Below are 15,089 nucleotides of genomic sequence, written 5' to 3'. Positions count from 1 at the left end.
ATGCTTTATTCCAAGCCAAGATCTTTTTACATCAAAATTTTCACTTTGACATTTTCCAAAACCGAATAAAAGATCATCTCCCAATATTTCTGACTTGGTGAAATATTTTGCATTTTCGGCCGCCGAATGTGTGGAACAAGTATTATGCCCCCCAGGCATAATTTCGGCGTTTAATTCAAACAACTTAGCCGAATAGGATTTCTCCATATCGACTTTATCGCCAATAATCATATCAATTGGCGTAGATTCTTGGGCTAGGCCAATATCTCGGCCTCGTTCGTCATTGGAGCACTCCTCTGACGAATCATTTTCTGAGTCGATTTGTGGCTCAGAAACTTTAACTTTTTCTTCTAGGCCTACCACACTTCCAGTCTCGACCGAAAAAATAGGTGGCCTAGGTTTTTCTTCGTGGCCGACCATATCTTCAGCCTCGACCGAAAAAATAGGTGGCCTTTGTTCTTCGGCCAAATTAACAATTTTTTTAGGCCGATGTCTGATTACGGCCGGAGCGAAAAATTGCCCCCCGGCCTTTGAGCCTAACCATTTTTCAAATGGAATTGATCTGTAATCAGAAACGTAAGGAAAATTTTCTTCATCTAGCCAGGCATTAAATCGAGCCCTGTCTTCATTTACCCATTGCCTTTGCAGGGTAACAGGAGCTTTTATTCTCAACATGCAAGCGAATGACTTTTGCATCTCTCCATGGCCACGAAGAACTTTTTCCACTTCCAAAGATCTTTTACATTCCTCATTGTGTTTTCTCAATTCCTCTAGGAGCTCGTACAATCGGCTACGTTGAGCCAGATTGGAATCTTGATATATCATATGAACTTCGTAGTATTAGCACTGGGTCCCACTGGGCGTGCCAAAATGTTGACCCTAGAAATTACAAAGCCTACGTGGCGCGCAGGCCGAATATATTCTAAGCTAACTACGTCCTTCGGTGATTGCGGGGCGTGCCAACTCGTCGGCCGAGCTCGGCCGAGGAGTAAATTTGATGATGTTGCGTTGAGCGCGCTGCTGACTTCTGTGTCTTGCGATTGCGGCCGAGGAAGGAACAATTCTCGGCCTCTTGGGTTCTAGAGCCTGAAGACAAGGCTGCTAATTTGCGAAGTTCAATCTCAAATTCGGCTGTCAATGTGCCGAATACAGTAACCTGGTAACACCCCACTTCGCCGAGAAGGCTGATGAGATGACCTCGACCAATGAGGATTCGGAAATCCTTCTCGACCGAGACTTGGATAGGTAACCAGTCGTCCTCGCCGTAGTGCTGTTGATGCCAACGGAAGATGCTGCGAGATCGGCTGATTCTACGGTGAAAGAGCTATCTATGCCGACTTAAGATATCACCGGTTGCCTTCACAGTGCTGTTGATGCCAACGGAAGATGTGTCGGCGAAAAAAGAAAATAAAAAAATCTCAAGGTGTTGAGAAAGTTTGCGCAGGGCAGTTTTGTGTGTGTTGGAGGTCCCCTTGAATGATGCACAGCCTCCTCTATTTATAGCACTAGATACCTTTGAAGTCGAGTCAAAACCCTACTCGAACTAGGTCTTCTTCTCCGGATCAAACACCCACTCGACCAGTCCTATGTTTACTAGGATTGTGAGCCTAGTCCTCTATTGAGCCGGATTCACTTCCGGGTTATTACCCTTGCCGAGACTACTTATCGCGTTAGGACTCGACTAGTAAATGTAATATGACCTAGCCGACCTAGGTTTAGGAGCCCACGTACTAAATGATCCAAGGCTCCCCTGTCGCCAGGCCTCCCGGGCCGAGAGTGGTTCTATACTCGGCCCAACATGTTAATTTGAGCCCAAACACTCTTACTTGAAGATATAATTTGCATCATATCCATCCCGTTTAAGAATATGTCAAGATAATTCAAATTAAAAGATAATCATGATAAAAACCATAATATTATCTTTTAACAAAAATATTTTCACTTTTCCATCCGACGGCTGAGAACTATGTTTACTCTACGGTCTCGATTACACGGGCCGATGATGTAAATTTGGGTCCAAACAGAATCAAATAGCATTTATTTTGTAGGTAAATTAAAATAGTAGTTCCATTATTTTGGTAAAGTTAAACAGTGCCTAAATTATTTCGTAAGAATTAAACCAAGACAAATTATCTCTACTAAAATAAAACAGTAGATATTCGACAAAAAATAAATAAAAAATAAAACAGTAGATACATTATTTTCTTATAAGATTAAACAATAGGTAAATTATATTGTAGGTACATTATGTTTGTAATATAAAAAAAAAGAAATTGAAATTTATAAACAAAAAGTAGTAGATATATTATTTTTTAATCAAATTTCCTTTATTTGTAGGTGAATTATTTTCATGCATTATTATATATATTGGGCACATTTTACTACTAATATATATGTGTGCAATAATTTACCTATATTATTATATAAAATATAGATAAATTTATTTTGAAATCAAATAACATTTTTTATTTTATAAGTAAATTATTTTACATGTATCATTACATATACAGGGCAAATTTATTACTAATACACATGTCCAAATAATTTACCTATATTTTTTAAATATAGCTAAATTATTTTATAGTGCTCTTTCATATTTTCATTTGGTAAGAAAATGACAAGATTAAATTAAAATTGTCTAATTTTATGCAAATTTGAAAAACAATTACGAAATCTTAAGGAAAGTATAACATTATTAGTTCTTTTTTTCCTTAACATACAATTTGTTATGACATATTATTATTTTAAACATTAATGCATTTTTTTCCATTAATCTCTCCTTTCAAATTTGCATAGAATTAAATGTTTACATTAAAACGGTAATTAGGGGTATTTTAGGCATCTGCAAAATGTAAAATGTGTAAAGGCAAGCAAAATTAATGAATTTGCTTATGTGGAGCCTAGTCATTGGGTTTTATTTAGATAAAAAGACTATGTCGGATTTTATGTAAAAAAACTTAAGTTTCAAGGGCTAAAGTCATATTTTCAGTAATGGGTCACAAGCGAAAGAAGTTCAAGAAAAGGAGGAAGTCGCCTTCTTTAAGCTCTTCTCGTTTGCAGACCGTTTGGACGTGGCGTTGATGATCGTTGCAACGATATGTGCCGTGGGGAATGGACTGTCGCCGCCGGTCATGACTCTTGTGTTTGGCAATCTTATCAACACCTTTGGTTCCACCGATCCTGGTCATATCGTTCCCATGGTCTCTAAGGTACAAATACATATACATACATGCATTCATGTTCTTGATTACAAATTTACAAGCACGTCAAGATTCTTGGTTTTCTGACTTTCATTTCTTCTTTTCTTCCGAATACAACGAGATTTTTGGTTTCTGAATTTTCTGGGTTTTTTTGTTTGATCATCGTTTCTGAGTTTTCTGGGTTCTTTGATTGGTTATGGTAATGCAACATGTTAATTATATGGACTCTAGTTAATCAAGAAATCTTGGAAACTTAACCATCTATTTCCCTAACTGGTTTTAAGAAACACCGAAAATCTTTGGAATTCAAAGAGTCTACAGCTTTCTTTGCGTTTCTTGGAAGAGTTTCAGAAGAACCCTATTCTTTTATCTATCTTCATTTATTCTTGTTTTTTTTTTTTTTTTTTTTTTACCGTAAAAAGAAAAATATATTTTTATCAACCAAAAACCACTTTTTCTAGGTTACTTTGCATGCATGTACTTCTTTCCAAGTCATTTTTTTCTGAACCATTTTTTGCAGGTGTCTCTACAATTTGTGTACTTGGCCATTGGCACTGGAGCTGCGGCACTTCTACGTAAGCCTCAATGATCCTAAATTATTTTCTTCTATTTTTCTTCTTATTTCTGTTAATTATTTCATAAAATTAATTACTTTGTTAATTGGGTTTCGTTATCTCATAAATTTATTTACTTTGTTAATTGGGTTTCTGTGAATTTGTAGAGGTGGCATGTTGGCTGGTGACAGGAGAAAGGCAGGCTGCTAGAATTAGAGGCAAGTACATGAAGGCAATCCTAAGGCAGGACATTGCCTTCTTTGACACTGAAACTAGCACTGGAGAGATCATTGGCAGGATGTCTGGGGACACCATTCTTATTCAATCAGCCATGGGGGAAAAGGTAATTAACTTACTAATTAAGCTACCTTGTTTTTGGCTTAACTTCTAATTAATACTGAAAAGTGTTAGTTTATTCCCCGTCGACACCTTACAATGTTAGTGAAAACACTTTAAAAAAACAAACTTTAGAGGAAAACCCTTCATCTGTATTGCAATGGCGTAATAATAGTTGAGTCCACGGGTTTATTTTTCTGTCCAAGACGGTGCTTTTAAGTACTTATGACAATGGAAGGGAATTTTGAATGGTTTGTTTGTGAAGAAGTCTTATGGTTTCATTTGGTCTTCAACTTCACACATATGTATATACGTATATATAATGAGGGGTTTGTTAATTTGTGGCAGGTGGGGAAGTTTATCCAACTTTGTTCAACTTTTCTTGGTGGTTTTGTGATTGCTTTTGTCAAAGGGTGGCGCCTCACCGTTGTATTGCTAGCAACCATTCCTGCTATTGTCATTGCTGGTGCAATCATGGCTATTATCATGTCGAAAATGTCGTCTTGCGGACAGTCTGCTTATGCAGAAGCTGGCAATATAGTAGAACAAACAGTTGGTTCCATTAGAACAGCAAGGCCTTGATGCTAAATCTCCTTAATTTAACTCTTCAGAGTTCATAACTAATTACATGTTATCTTAATCAATTGATTTTTGAAAAACAAAAAAAATGTGTTTCAGGTTGCATCTTTCACTGGGGAGAAGCAAGCAATTGAAAAGTACAACCAGAAGCTAAAAGTTGCCTACAATACTATGGTTCATCAAGGGCTAGTCACAGGGCTTGGACTTGGAATATTAATGCTTGTCATCTTCAGCTCATACGTGCTTGCGGTATGGTATGGAGCCCAATTGATCATCACGCGAGGATACAATGGAGGCCAAGTCATAAATGTTATATTTGCACTCATGATTGGTGGACAGTAAGTATATATACTGGTTTTCTGATTCGGTAATGGCATGATATATTTTGCATTGTGTAGAACCATGTTCAGTGTGCATGCTTAACTAGTTTTCATAATGTTTTTTGTGAATTAAGATGATGACATTTTCACTTTCTGAATGCATTTGCATTTGCATCACCGTCTTTGAATGCATTTGCATCAGGGAAAGCTGCTGCATATAAAATGTTTGAAACCATCAGCCGAAATCCAACTATCGATCCCTACGACACAAGTGGAATTCTATTGGAATATGTCAAAGGTGATGTCGAACTCAAAGACGTGTATTTCAGGTACCCTGCCAGACCAGCCGTACCGATCTTTGGTGGGTTCTCATTATATGTTCCAAGTGGCACAACCACCGCTTTGGTCGGGGAGAGTGGAAGCGGGAAGTCGACAGTGATTGGGCTAGTAGAAAGGTTTTATGATCCAGAAGCCGGTGAAGTACTTATAGATGGCGTGGACTTAAAGAAGTTTCAGCTTAAAGCGATAAGGGAGAAGATCGGGCTGGTTAGTCAGGAACCAAACCTCTTTACCACCACTATAAGGGAGAACATATCATATGGGAAGGATGATGCAACTGATGAGGAGATTAGAAGAGCAACTGAGCTTGCAAATGCTGCAAAATTCATTGATAAGCTACCCCAGGTAAACCGACTTTTTAAAGTTTTCATGTTCTTATAAAGTTCTGCTTTGACATTTTTTTTTCGGAGATTGGTATCTGTAATATGAAATCCTGCGTTTCTTTACAGGGAATCGACACAATGGTAGGTGAGCACGGGACATCTCTATCCGGTGGACAAAAGCAGAGAATTGCAATTGCAAGAGCCATTCTAAAGAACCCGAGAATTCTTCTTCTTGATGAAGCAACAAGCGCGCTGGATGCTGAGTCCGAAAAGATTGTTCAAGATGCATTGGTGAACTTGATGTCAAATTGCACAACCATAGTTGTTGCGCATCGGTTGACAACTATTAGGAATGCTGACTGCATAGCAGTGGTGCACAGAGGCAAAATTGTGGAAAAAGGTAAGGACAACACGCGTGCCTATGCTATCATTCTCAATTTTTGACACACTTGAGATCCTCAAGCTAACGTTTCCATTGGATTGGTTATAGGGACTCATGATGAGTTGACCAAAGATCCAGAAGGGGCTTACAGCCAACTAATCCGCTTGCAAGAAGGATCGAAAGTGGACAACAAAACACAAACCTCTGATCCAAATAGAGTGGATACCAGCTTAGATATAGATAGGACTATGCTCAGCTGTGGGAACCAGATATTATCAATGAGGAGGTCTATAAGCAGAGGCTCACCAGGTAGCCGGCACTCATTCACTATTGGCTTTGGCATTCCCGGTCCAATTGATATACAAGAGAGTGAAGTAGAACACGAGGGCGATCATGACAGGCCTAAGGTTGATCCCAAAGAGCGCAAAACAGTTTCAATCCGAAGGCTGGCAGCCCTTTACAAACCTGAGCTTCCAGTTTTGCTGCTAGGATCCATTGCTGCAGCAGGGCATGGAGTAATTTTCCTCATCTTTGGCTTACTACTCACGAAAGCCATAAGAATTTTCTACGAACCACCCAATGAGCTTAGGCAGGATTGCAGAAAATGGGCATTAGTTTATGTAGGTTTAGCTTGCACAGGTCTGTTGGTGATTCCTGTGCAGAATTTCTTTTTTTGAGTCGCCGGTGGTAAATTGGTAGAGAGAATTCGTGCCTTGTCATTCCAGAAGGTTGTGCACCAGCAAGTCAGTTGGTTTGATGACCCTGAAAATTCAAGGTATGTTAATTGAAATGGTAATTTTGGCGAGCTTTGAACTCTCAGTATTTTAAGTTCTAACTGAAATCTTGTGTTCTTTCAGCGGCGCCATTGGTGCAAGGTTATCTACAGATGCTTCGGTTATTAAGAGTCTTGTTGGTGACGCCTTAGCGTTGATTGTGCAGAATATAGCAACAATCATGGCAGGGTTCATTATAGGCTTCACAGCTAACTGGAAACTGGCGCTGATAGTTTTAGCCATTTCGCCGGTGATGATTCTGCAAGGAACACTTCAGGCAAAATTTCTTAAAGGGTTTAGTGCAGATGCCAAGGTGAGAGTCTTGCCCGAGATTTTTATATTTTTTCGAACAAAAAATTTGCTGAATATGCTTGTAACGTTTTGAATATCTGCACCTTATGTATGAAGAAGCTGGTCAAGTGGCAAACGATGCGATTGGTAGCATCCGAACAGTTGAATCATTTTGTTCTGAGAAGAAGGTGATGGAGGCATACGAGAAGAAGTGTGAGGGTACGGTTAGGAGTAGTAAGTGGTTTTGGCTTTGGCTTTTCGTTCTTCATAATGTTCTGCACAAATGCGTTGGTTTTCTATATTGGAGCTATTCTTGTGAAACATGGTCAAGCTACATTTGAACAAGTATTCATGGTGAGATTTTCACTGTTCTTGTTCTTAATTTACTCCTTAACTTCATCGACAAAGTGCTTTTGCTGTTCTGCTCTAACTCTTAACAATTCATTTTTTTTCACAGGTTTTCTTCGCTGTAACAATGTCTGCAATGGGGGTCTCACAATCTACTAGCTGGCTCCTGACTTCAACAAAGCCAAGGACTCAGCAGCTTCGATATTTCAAATTCTCGACAGCAAGCCTAAGATTGACTCGAGCAGCGATGAAGGCATGACGCCATCACATTTAATTGGAGAAATCGAGCTTGAGCGTGTCAGCTTTAAGTATCCTACGCGCCCAGATGTGCAGATATTCAGAGACCTTTGTTTGAAGATGCCCTCTGGAAAGGTAATTACCACCACCAGTTTGTTTTGAGAGTGTCTGTTTTATTTATTTGCATTTGATTATGGGAACTGGTTTCTGCAACACCGCTGTTTTGGAGTTTGAATCGAATAAATCAAAGGAGAATCAAGGCAAAAAAGTAAACAGGGTGTGCGGAAATCTCTTCCCTTGAGTTATATATTGCATGCTTAGCTTAAAATTCCATCTGCGGACTGTTGCTTTGGTTGGAGAGAGTGGCAGCGGGAAGTCGACGGTAATAGCCCTCATAGAGAGATTCTACGATCCTGATTCAGGGCGAGTGCTACTAGACGGAGTAGAAATCCAAAAGTTCAATCTAAATTGGCTGAGGCAGCAGATAGGGTTGGTTGGTCAAGAACTAGTTCTCTTCAACGAGTCCATTCGTTCCAACATTGCATACGGCAAGCCAGGAGATGTTACCGAGGAAGAGATCATAGCAGCAACCACGGCAGCTAACGTGCACAATGTCATATCTTCATTGCCTCAAGGCTACGACACCTCAGTAGGCGAACGAGGGGTTCAGCTATCAGGAGGTCAGAAGCAAAGAATCACCATTGCGAGGGCTATACTCAAGGACCCGAAAATCCTTCTACTTGATGAAGCTACGAGCGCACTGGATGCAGAGTCCGAACGCAAAGTGCAAGACGCATTGGACAGGGTTATGGTGAACAGAACAACCGTTGTAGTCGCGCACCGGCTTAGCACAATCAAAGGAGCAGACACGATCGCGGTGGTGAAGAATGGCGTGATTGCGGAGAAGGGAAGCCATGATTTCCTAATGAATATCGCTGACGGGGCTTACGCTTCTTTGGTGGCACTTCATTCCAGCTCGAACACATAAAGAAGTTGGACAAGCAGAATTCGAGTAAATTTTCGGTATCACAGACCCGAGGCACACATTTTAGTTTTGAGTTTTGAGTTTAGGACTGACAAGCACCAATTCTCTCCTTTTTGAAACGATGAGCAATTTTAATGAAGGGGAATCAATTAAATTACATATTTATGTAGCATTCTGTCTGGAAAATTTGTACGAAACAATATGCACACGCACGTCCTGAGTACATCATGGGACGACACCAAACGAGCACATGAGAAAACCAAACATCATGTCTAGACAATTTTTTGTTATTGTGTACATGACGAGAGTCCTACAAAGGAAACTACCGGGATGAATGGTTGAGGAGGGCTCAGTAAACTTCACCATCGAGATCGCTGGATGGAATCCGCTGGCGTTTCTCCACATAGGCTGTCGGAAACCATCCTCCTTTACCTTTGCACTCTCCTTCTGACCATCCTGATGGACTCACCTGAATAACAAAGTTTTCCAGAACAGCAAACAAGAGAACATTAGGCACGTTAATTCAAACAAAGAAAAACTTAAGATTTGGCGAGTTTAATCCAGAGCAGCAAAATGTCAACCAATATTTCAGTGTGCTGATGAACATTTTAAAGACTGGTGTCGAGGAGATTACCTTTCGCACAACAACGTAGTCACCTACTGACAAGCTTAGTTCCTTCTCTGATGCAGCACTGAAAGAATGTGTTGCCTGAAAGAGTAAAAACATACAAGTTCAGAATCTTTGACGCACTTGAAGTATGATATGTCATAGAGCCAGTTCAAGAATGGCTAAAACAGGCACAAAACTGGATATTTAAGGCCTACAGTTCTAAGAATAGAAAACGAAGAACACTTATCTCATCTTTTACTATCTTATCTGTTAATTCCTCTCTCCCTTCTTTCTATCCAACCTAAATTGTTAACTTTCTCTACAATTATATGACCCCTGCAATATGCAGCCTATTGTGTATTCCCGTGTTAATCTTTGTATAAAAGGGTAAATAAAGTTTCTTTTAATACTTTAAGTTTGATTAAGCAATCAGAAATACAGCATCCCGGATAAGAAAAGTAGCATACTTCAGCCAAGAAGTACATTGTTTTCTCTGAGCCGTTCTCTTGTGGAATCACAGGAGGAGCAGACTCTTTCCGTTGTTTCTCTGAGACCAACTGCCACAAAATCCAGGCCATAACATAAGTATATATAATCAAATCGGAAATGCTTTTCTTTAAAAGACAATCCTGAGTGGAACTGACCTCAGCTTCAACCTCACCAAGTATGGCAGCTACTCTCAGATGATAATTCTTCTCTCCTTCAACCTTAACAGTGCATACGCATATAGCTGTAGAATCACTATAAATTTCAACATAAAAACTAATCATCTGAAATCATGTGCGTTCTTACCAGTGCAACAAGCCTCTGGAAAGTTAGTCTTTGCTGCTGTGCTTCCACAGCAGCCAATGCAGCTGAAGCTTCAATACCCAGAACTGCCATGTTTGCTTTTAATTCTTTCATCTTGGCTTCCGCTGCCTGCAGCTTTGCAACATTTTCAGGATTTGGAAGTTCTCTTACTCGTGCTTGTCTTCTGGAAACTTCAACCGCCTGTTGTTTTCTTAAGGTCACTAATATGCTGGCAAAAGGCAAATAAATCAAGCATGATAAGATAGGAACGTATTTTACCTGTGTCTCTGCTTCCTGTCTCATTCGACTATAACGTTGAGCTAGATGACGAGCATCTTCCAAAGGAGCACCAACTATCATTGCTCTTAACGGATCTAAAATCTAATAAAACAGTGAAGGATAAGTTACATGCTCCATCTTAATTCACTCGTAATAATATTATTATAATTACAATCTTAAAAAATGAAGTCGACGTATACAAATTTAATTGTATAAAACATCCATCTAAAGTTGCAAGCTACTCAAAAGCTTCAATGGTAAGTGTAATATACTTCAATCAATACCATTCTAAAATATAATTCTAATCCACAAACATGTATAAAGGTCGTACCCAGTGCACAAGGCTCCCGCTTTAAGCAGGGTCTGGGAGAGGTGAATGTCGGCTAGCCTTACTCCCATTTATAGAGAGGCTGCTCCCAAGTCTCGAACCCGAGACCTACCGCTCATGGGCGAAGGCACTTGCTATCGCACCAAGTGCGACCTCAATCCACAAACATGTATACTTCAAAAAATATCCATGAAAGAATTCATGTCCTGCATCACAGCACAAAATGGCTACAATACTCCAGTGATGACTAAAATGCAACCATGGTTGAGAAATAATCGTCAAAAATACAGAAGACTTTTGTCATCCAAAAAGTTATATAAAAATGTTGTATGTGCAAGCATGCCTGTGTATGGATGAATCATGTATCCAACAATGTAACTAATTCTTTAAGAACTGTTTACGAATTACAACAAATGATAGAAACAACCCAATGATGATGTCATAAGCACAACATATATAAAACTATATTCAGAAGTCAACCTGTGAAGATAACAGCTTATTCAAGTCTTCTTGTTCCTTTTCTACATGCTTACGAGCATCACCATATATAGATGCACCCTTAGCTAAAATCTTGTCACTGGTGTTTTCCGCACCATATCTGCTACAGTCCTCAGACAACTTGGTTCCTGGCTACCACGAAAAGTTTACAAGTAATAAGTGCAACTACAAAGGCATATGTGTTCCATTTACTAAGTGAAGTTATGAAACTAATTTCATAGGCTAAGGTTATTCACTCCAATACACATTTCCCCATAGAAATCCAATGTCACCGATAACGAATAACAAATTTCTACCTGCTTCAATATGCTTATACCCTATGGCTGTGAATGCTTCTGCTGCTTTAACAACTTCTTTCTGAAAATCCTGAGAATAAATACAGCGAAAATCAGTTTCTGGCACCAACCTTAAAGATATTAAACATCTTAGAAAAGCACGACAGGAGTGCTTTGCTTTTTTTTAACGAAGACAGAAAGAATATATCGTTTTAAGTTAATGTATAATTTCAAAATGGCTGTTGGTCACATTTAAAATATACCTTTCCTGCACGAGTGGACCTGTACAGTTTCTCTAGCTGCTGATGTCTCTGCATCTCAACCTCATCTATTACCATTACATCTGAGCTTTCATAACCAGTCCCACTGAACTGTTTTATCACAGCCTGAAAATTTGAAAACAAAATTACAACATCAAATTGGTGGGACAGAAACAATAGCAACTAATCAATGGATGAATATTTCTAACAAGCTAAAAAAAGTTGATAAATCGAAAGAACGGAGTCGCAGAAGAACCATAATGGAGTGCTATATGAACTTATATAATTTAAGTTAGCAATCCGAGGGTGGTATTTTCTACACCTGTCTCTACTATCATCGAACGCATAAAGTGTGCTATTTTCTACACTTGTCCAAGGGTGGTGTTTGCTATATATTGCATAAAGTGTGCTATCAAAAATCATCGACCACTACTGAATTTTGTCAACAAAGTGTACAGATAATTACCGAATTCGGGTTCATTTGAAAAACAATGAATTCAATCTTCCCCTTCGCCAAGAAATTCGATACAAACAAATACAGCGAATTCAAACTATATTTGCTCACTGGTTCTATACAGATTACAGAAAAGGAACAAATTTTCAGATTTAGGTGATCCGGATTGACGATTCAAATCCAAATGAACAGAATTTGCTTAATTCAATTAACTAGCTCCATTCTTCTCTCAAGAAATCAACAACAGTAAAATTTTCGATCGAATAACGAACTGGGTTCACTGAAATCACTTCAAATTTACAACCCAATTCATTATTTAGAAAATCAACACAAGCACAAAGCAGGAAATCCACCGCCGCATTTTCTCAGTAACCAAACAGTGAACCAGCAAGCTTAAAACTTTACTTCAAAAAATAAAAAAGAACGAGAACGAGAACGAGAAAATTAAAAAACAAAGAAATGGGTTGTTCGTAAATCACCTGCTGCTGCTTGGCGACCTGCTCTCGGAGCTTACTGGCTTGCTTCCTTATAGCATCCATCTTCTTCTTCTTCTTCTTCTCCCTCTTCCTCTTCAGGCTCTGTTTCCTTGAAGAGTAGAGAACTGAGATCCAGCTCAAAACGACGACGGATTGTTGGTGAAGTGAGTGAGATTTTGGATATGAAGGTTTATGGATCTGCAACTCTGAAATCGAAGTAGAATTTTTCAGAGACTGGGTTGGGTTCGGAGAAGTACATAAAGAAAGTGAAAAGTGCTGCTCTGTTTTCTGGGAAATGTTTCTGTGGTGGTGAGGTGTATGATTTTCTTAGGCTCTTGACCGTCGGATGGAGTTGATTGGAAGATCTTGATCATGGGCCTAAACAGTGGACTTACATTGGATCTTTGGTCTGTATAATGTCCATGAACCAGGATCATCTCTTGAGCAATTTCCTAGGGATCCTAGGGATCCCGCAATCTTGTCCGTTAATTTTATATCTTACGATCAGTTTTCGTTAGGTACTATACATATTTGAATTTTAAAATTTAAATTTTAAATGATTTCTAACCACACGATATACGATGAACGGACATAATTGCGGGATCCCTAGGATCCCTAGGGAATTGCTCAGGAGATGATCCTGGTTCAATGTCCATCTAATTCTTTGAGCATGGTCAATGAAACTTTTATGTTTGTTGGTTTATATTAAAGAATGAGAAGAGATAAGTTGAACTTGAAACGCAGATAGTTGAAGAGAAATGTCTTATTTAATAAGGAAATCGACTACTTACAGAAAAATTATATTTTAAACTAGGAAATTGTTTTTAAAATGTCATATGAAGTTATACATTTTTTTCAATTTGTCCTATGAACTAAAATTTTGAAGCGATTTGTCGTACTAATTTTCCGAAATCATTAATTTGTCATCTCACTCTAACTCTGTTATGTTTTGCATATAAAATAAGTCACATGATTTGTGTTTAGGATTATTTAGGATATTTCAATATAAAGTTTATCATCCAACACTACCATAGATTGAAGGGTCCTCAATGACTATATTTTTTAGCCATGTTCACTCCAAAACACAGAGAAGTGAATGCAGGTCGTTCTCCTTTTTCAAACGAAAAACCCTCATATCATCGTACACTAGGTCAACCCTTTCTTATATTTTTTCAGGAACCTTAGAATTTTTTTGTCAAAGGCAACTTATTTGAAGGGTTGTCAAAGGCAACTTATTTGAAGGGGAGTTAACCTTGAAGACAAGTTACTAATTTGGAAAACTTAATGCAGTTAAGATAAAATGACAAATTGAAAAAAAATGTAAAAATTTGTATAACATTTCAAATTTTTTTTCCTTTAATCTGCTATACAGAAAATTCAAAATATGAGTTCAAAAAATACGATGTCGGAACTAACTAGTTTAATCCAAATTTGCTTACGAAACCCTTATCAATACAAGCACGTTTATTAGAATTGGGTCTGCCGACAGATCCCGACTTAATCAATATTCATAATGAAAGGTTTAAGTGGCATCGTCCAACGTCTTAATCATTAATCTTGAATGTTATGTTGTCAAATTTGGTATTATTAATATTATCGTTGTCCACATTAAACTTTAAACACCTGTTTAAAATATTATATTATAAAATAAATAATCATATCAGACAAGTCAAGGATGTTGAATCACTTTTGAGTATGATGTGTGTGAGAAGACGCAGTAGCATGCCTCCTCACTTTACAAGAGTTATCCACATAGATTTTTAGATTATTTTTTGTAAACAACGGGATGCAGCGGTTTATGATTGAATTTTTTTAAATAATTTAAAAAAGAAATTTGACCATCAATCGAGAAAATAGTTGGGATATCATCTCTTTAGATTATATTTTGTAGATTACGTGATGCGATGGTTGATGGTTTGTTTCCTTTTTTAGTGGTTTAAAGAGAAAATTCAATCATCAACCGACACATTATGTAATTTACAAATTATTGTTTAAGTAGACACTTTCTCAAGCATCACTCGTTTTCCTTATTTTTTTTCTTTGATATTTTTCTTTTTTATTTGTGAGTGGGGTATTGGAGTTTGCAACATTTCTCGACAAAGTGAGATAAAACATTATTGCAATAGTATCTAGTTATTTCGTTTATATATACATGTTAAAGATTAGAACGTACAAGGTGTTATTAAGTTGCACGTATAATATGATTATCTAATATGATTGATATTTTTAAAGAGAATTGTTGTTGATTCTTCAAAACTTAACAAATCAATATTATATATACATTTACAACAAAATAATAAAATAACATTACATGATAATACGACAATTACAACGATTATTTTCTCGCATATGTTCAACGAACTTAGAATATGAAACTTCACAACCTACTCTTTCACTTACATTCATTTTTGTTGTAAAAGTCAATGGTTTTAATTTCTTTATATGTGCATGTC

The 15,089-nt window shown here is 37.8% G+C and overlaps 1 protein-coding gene and 1 pseudogene across 1 annotated transcript; one reads left to right on the top strand and one right to left on the bottom strand.

Moving 5' to 3' along the window:
• The first annotated feature begins 2,802 nt into the window (after positions 1–2,802).
• On the top strand, positions 2,803–8,839 carry LOC103435123 (ABC transporter B family member 9-like; annotated as a pseudogene).
• On the bottom strand, positions 8,797–12,951 carry LOC103434950 (SH3 domain-containing protein 3). Its single transcript, XM_008373331.4, has 10 exons — positions 12,640–12,951; positions 11,710–11,832; positions 11,468–11,537; positions 11,154–11,299; positions 10,346–10,447; positions 10,070–10,267; positions 9,922–9,984; positions 9,745–9,834; positions 9,302–9,376; positions 8,797–9,136 (listed from the first exon to the last, which is right to left on the bottom strand). The coding sequence occupies exons 1-10, from the start codon at positions 12,697–12,699 to the stop codon at positions 9,017–9,019; spliced, it is 1,047 nt and encodes a 348-aa protein (XP_008371553.1). The 5' UTR covers positions 12,700–12,951; the 3' UTR covers positions 8,797–9,016.
• Positions 12,952–15,089: the final 2,138 nt, after the last annotated feature.

The sequence above is a fragment of the Malus domestica genome, chromosome 05 (genome assembly GCF_042453785.1).
Source record: "Malus domestica chromosome 05, GDT2T_hap1".
Taxonomy (NCBI): domain Eukaryota; kingdom Viridiplantae; phylum Streptophyta; class Magnoliopsida; order Rosales; family Rosaceae; genus Malus; species Malus domestica.
Note: the sequence above shows the minus strand (reverse complement) of the source record. Positions and strands in the feature narration are given on the sequence as shown.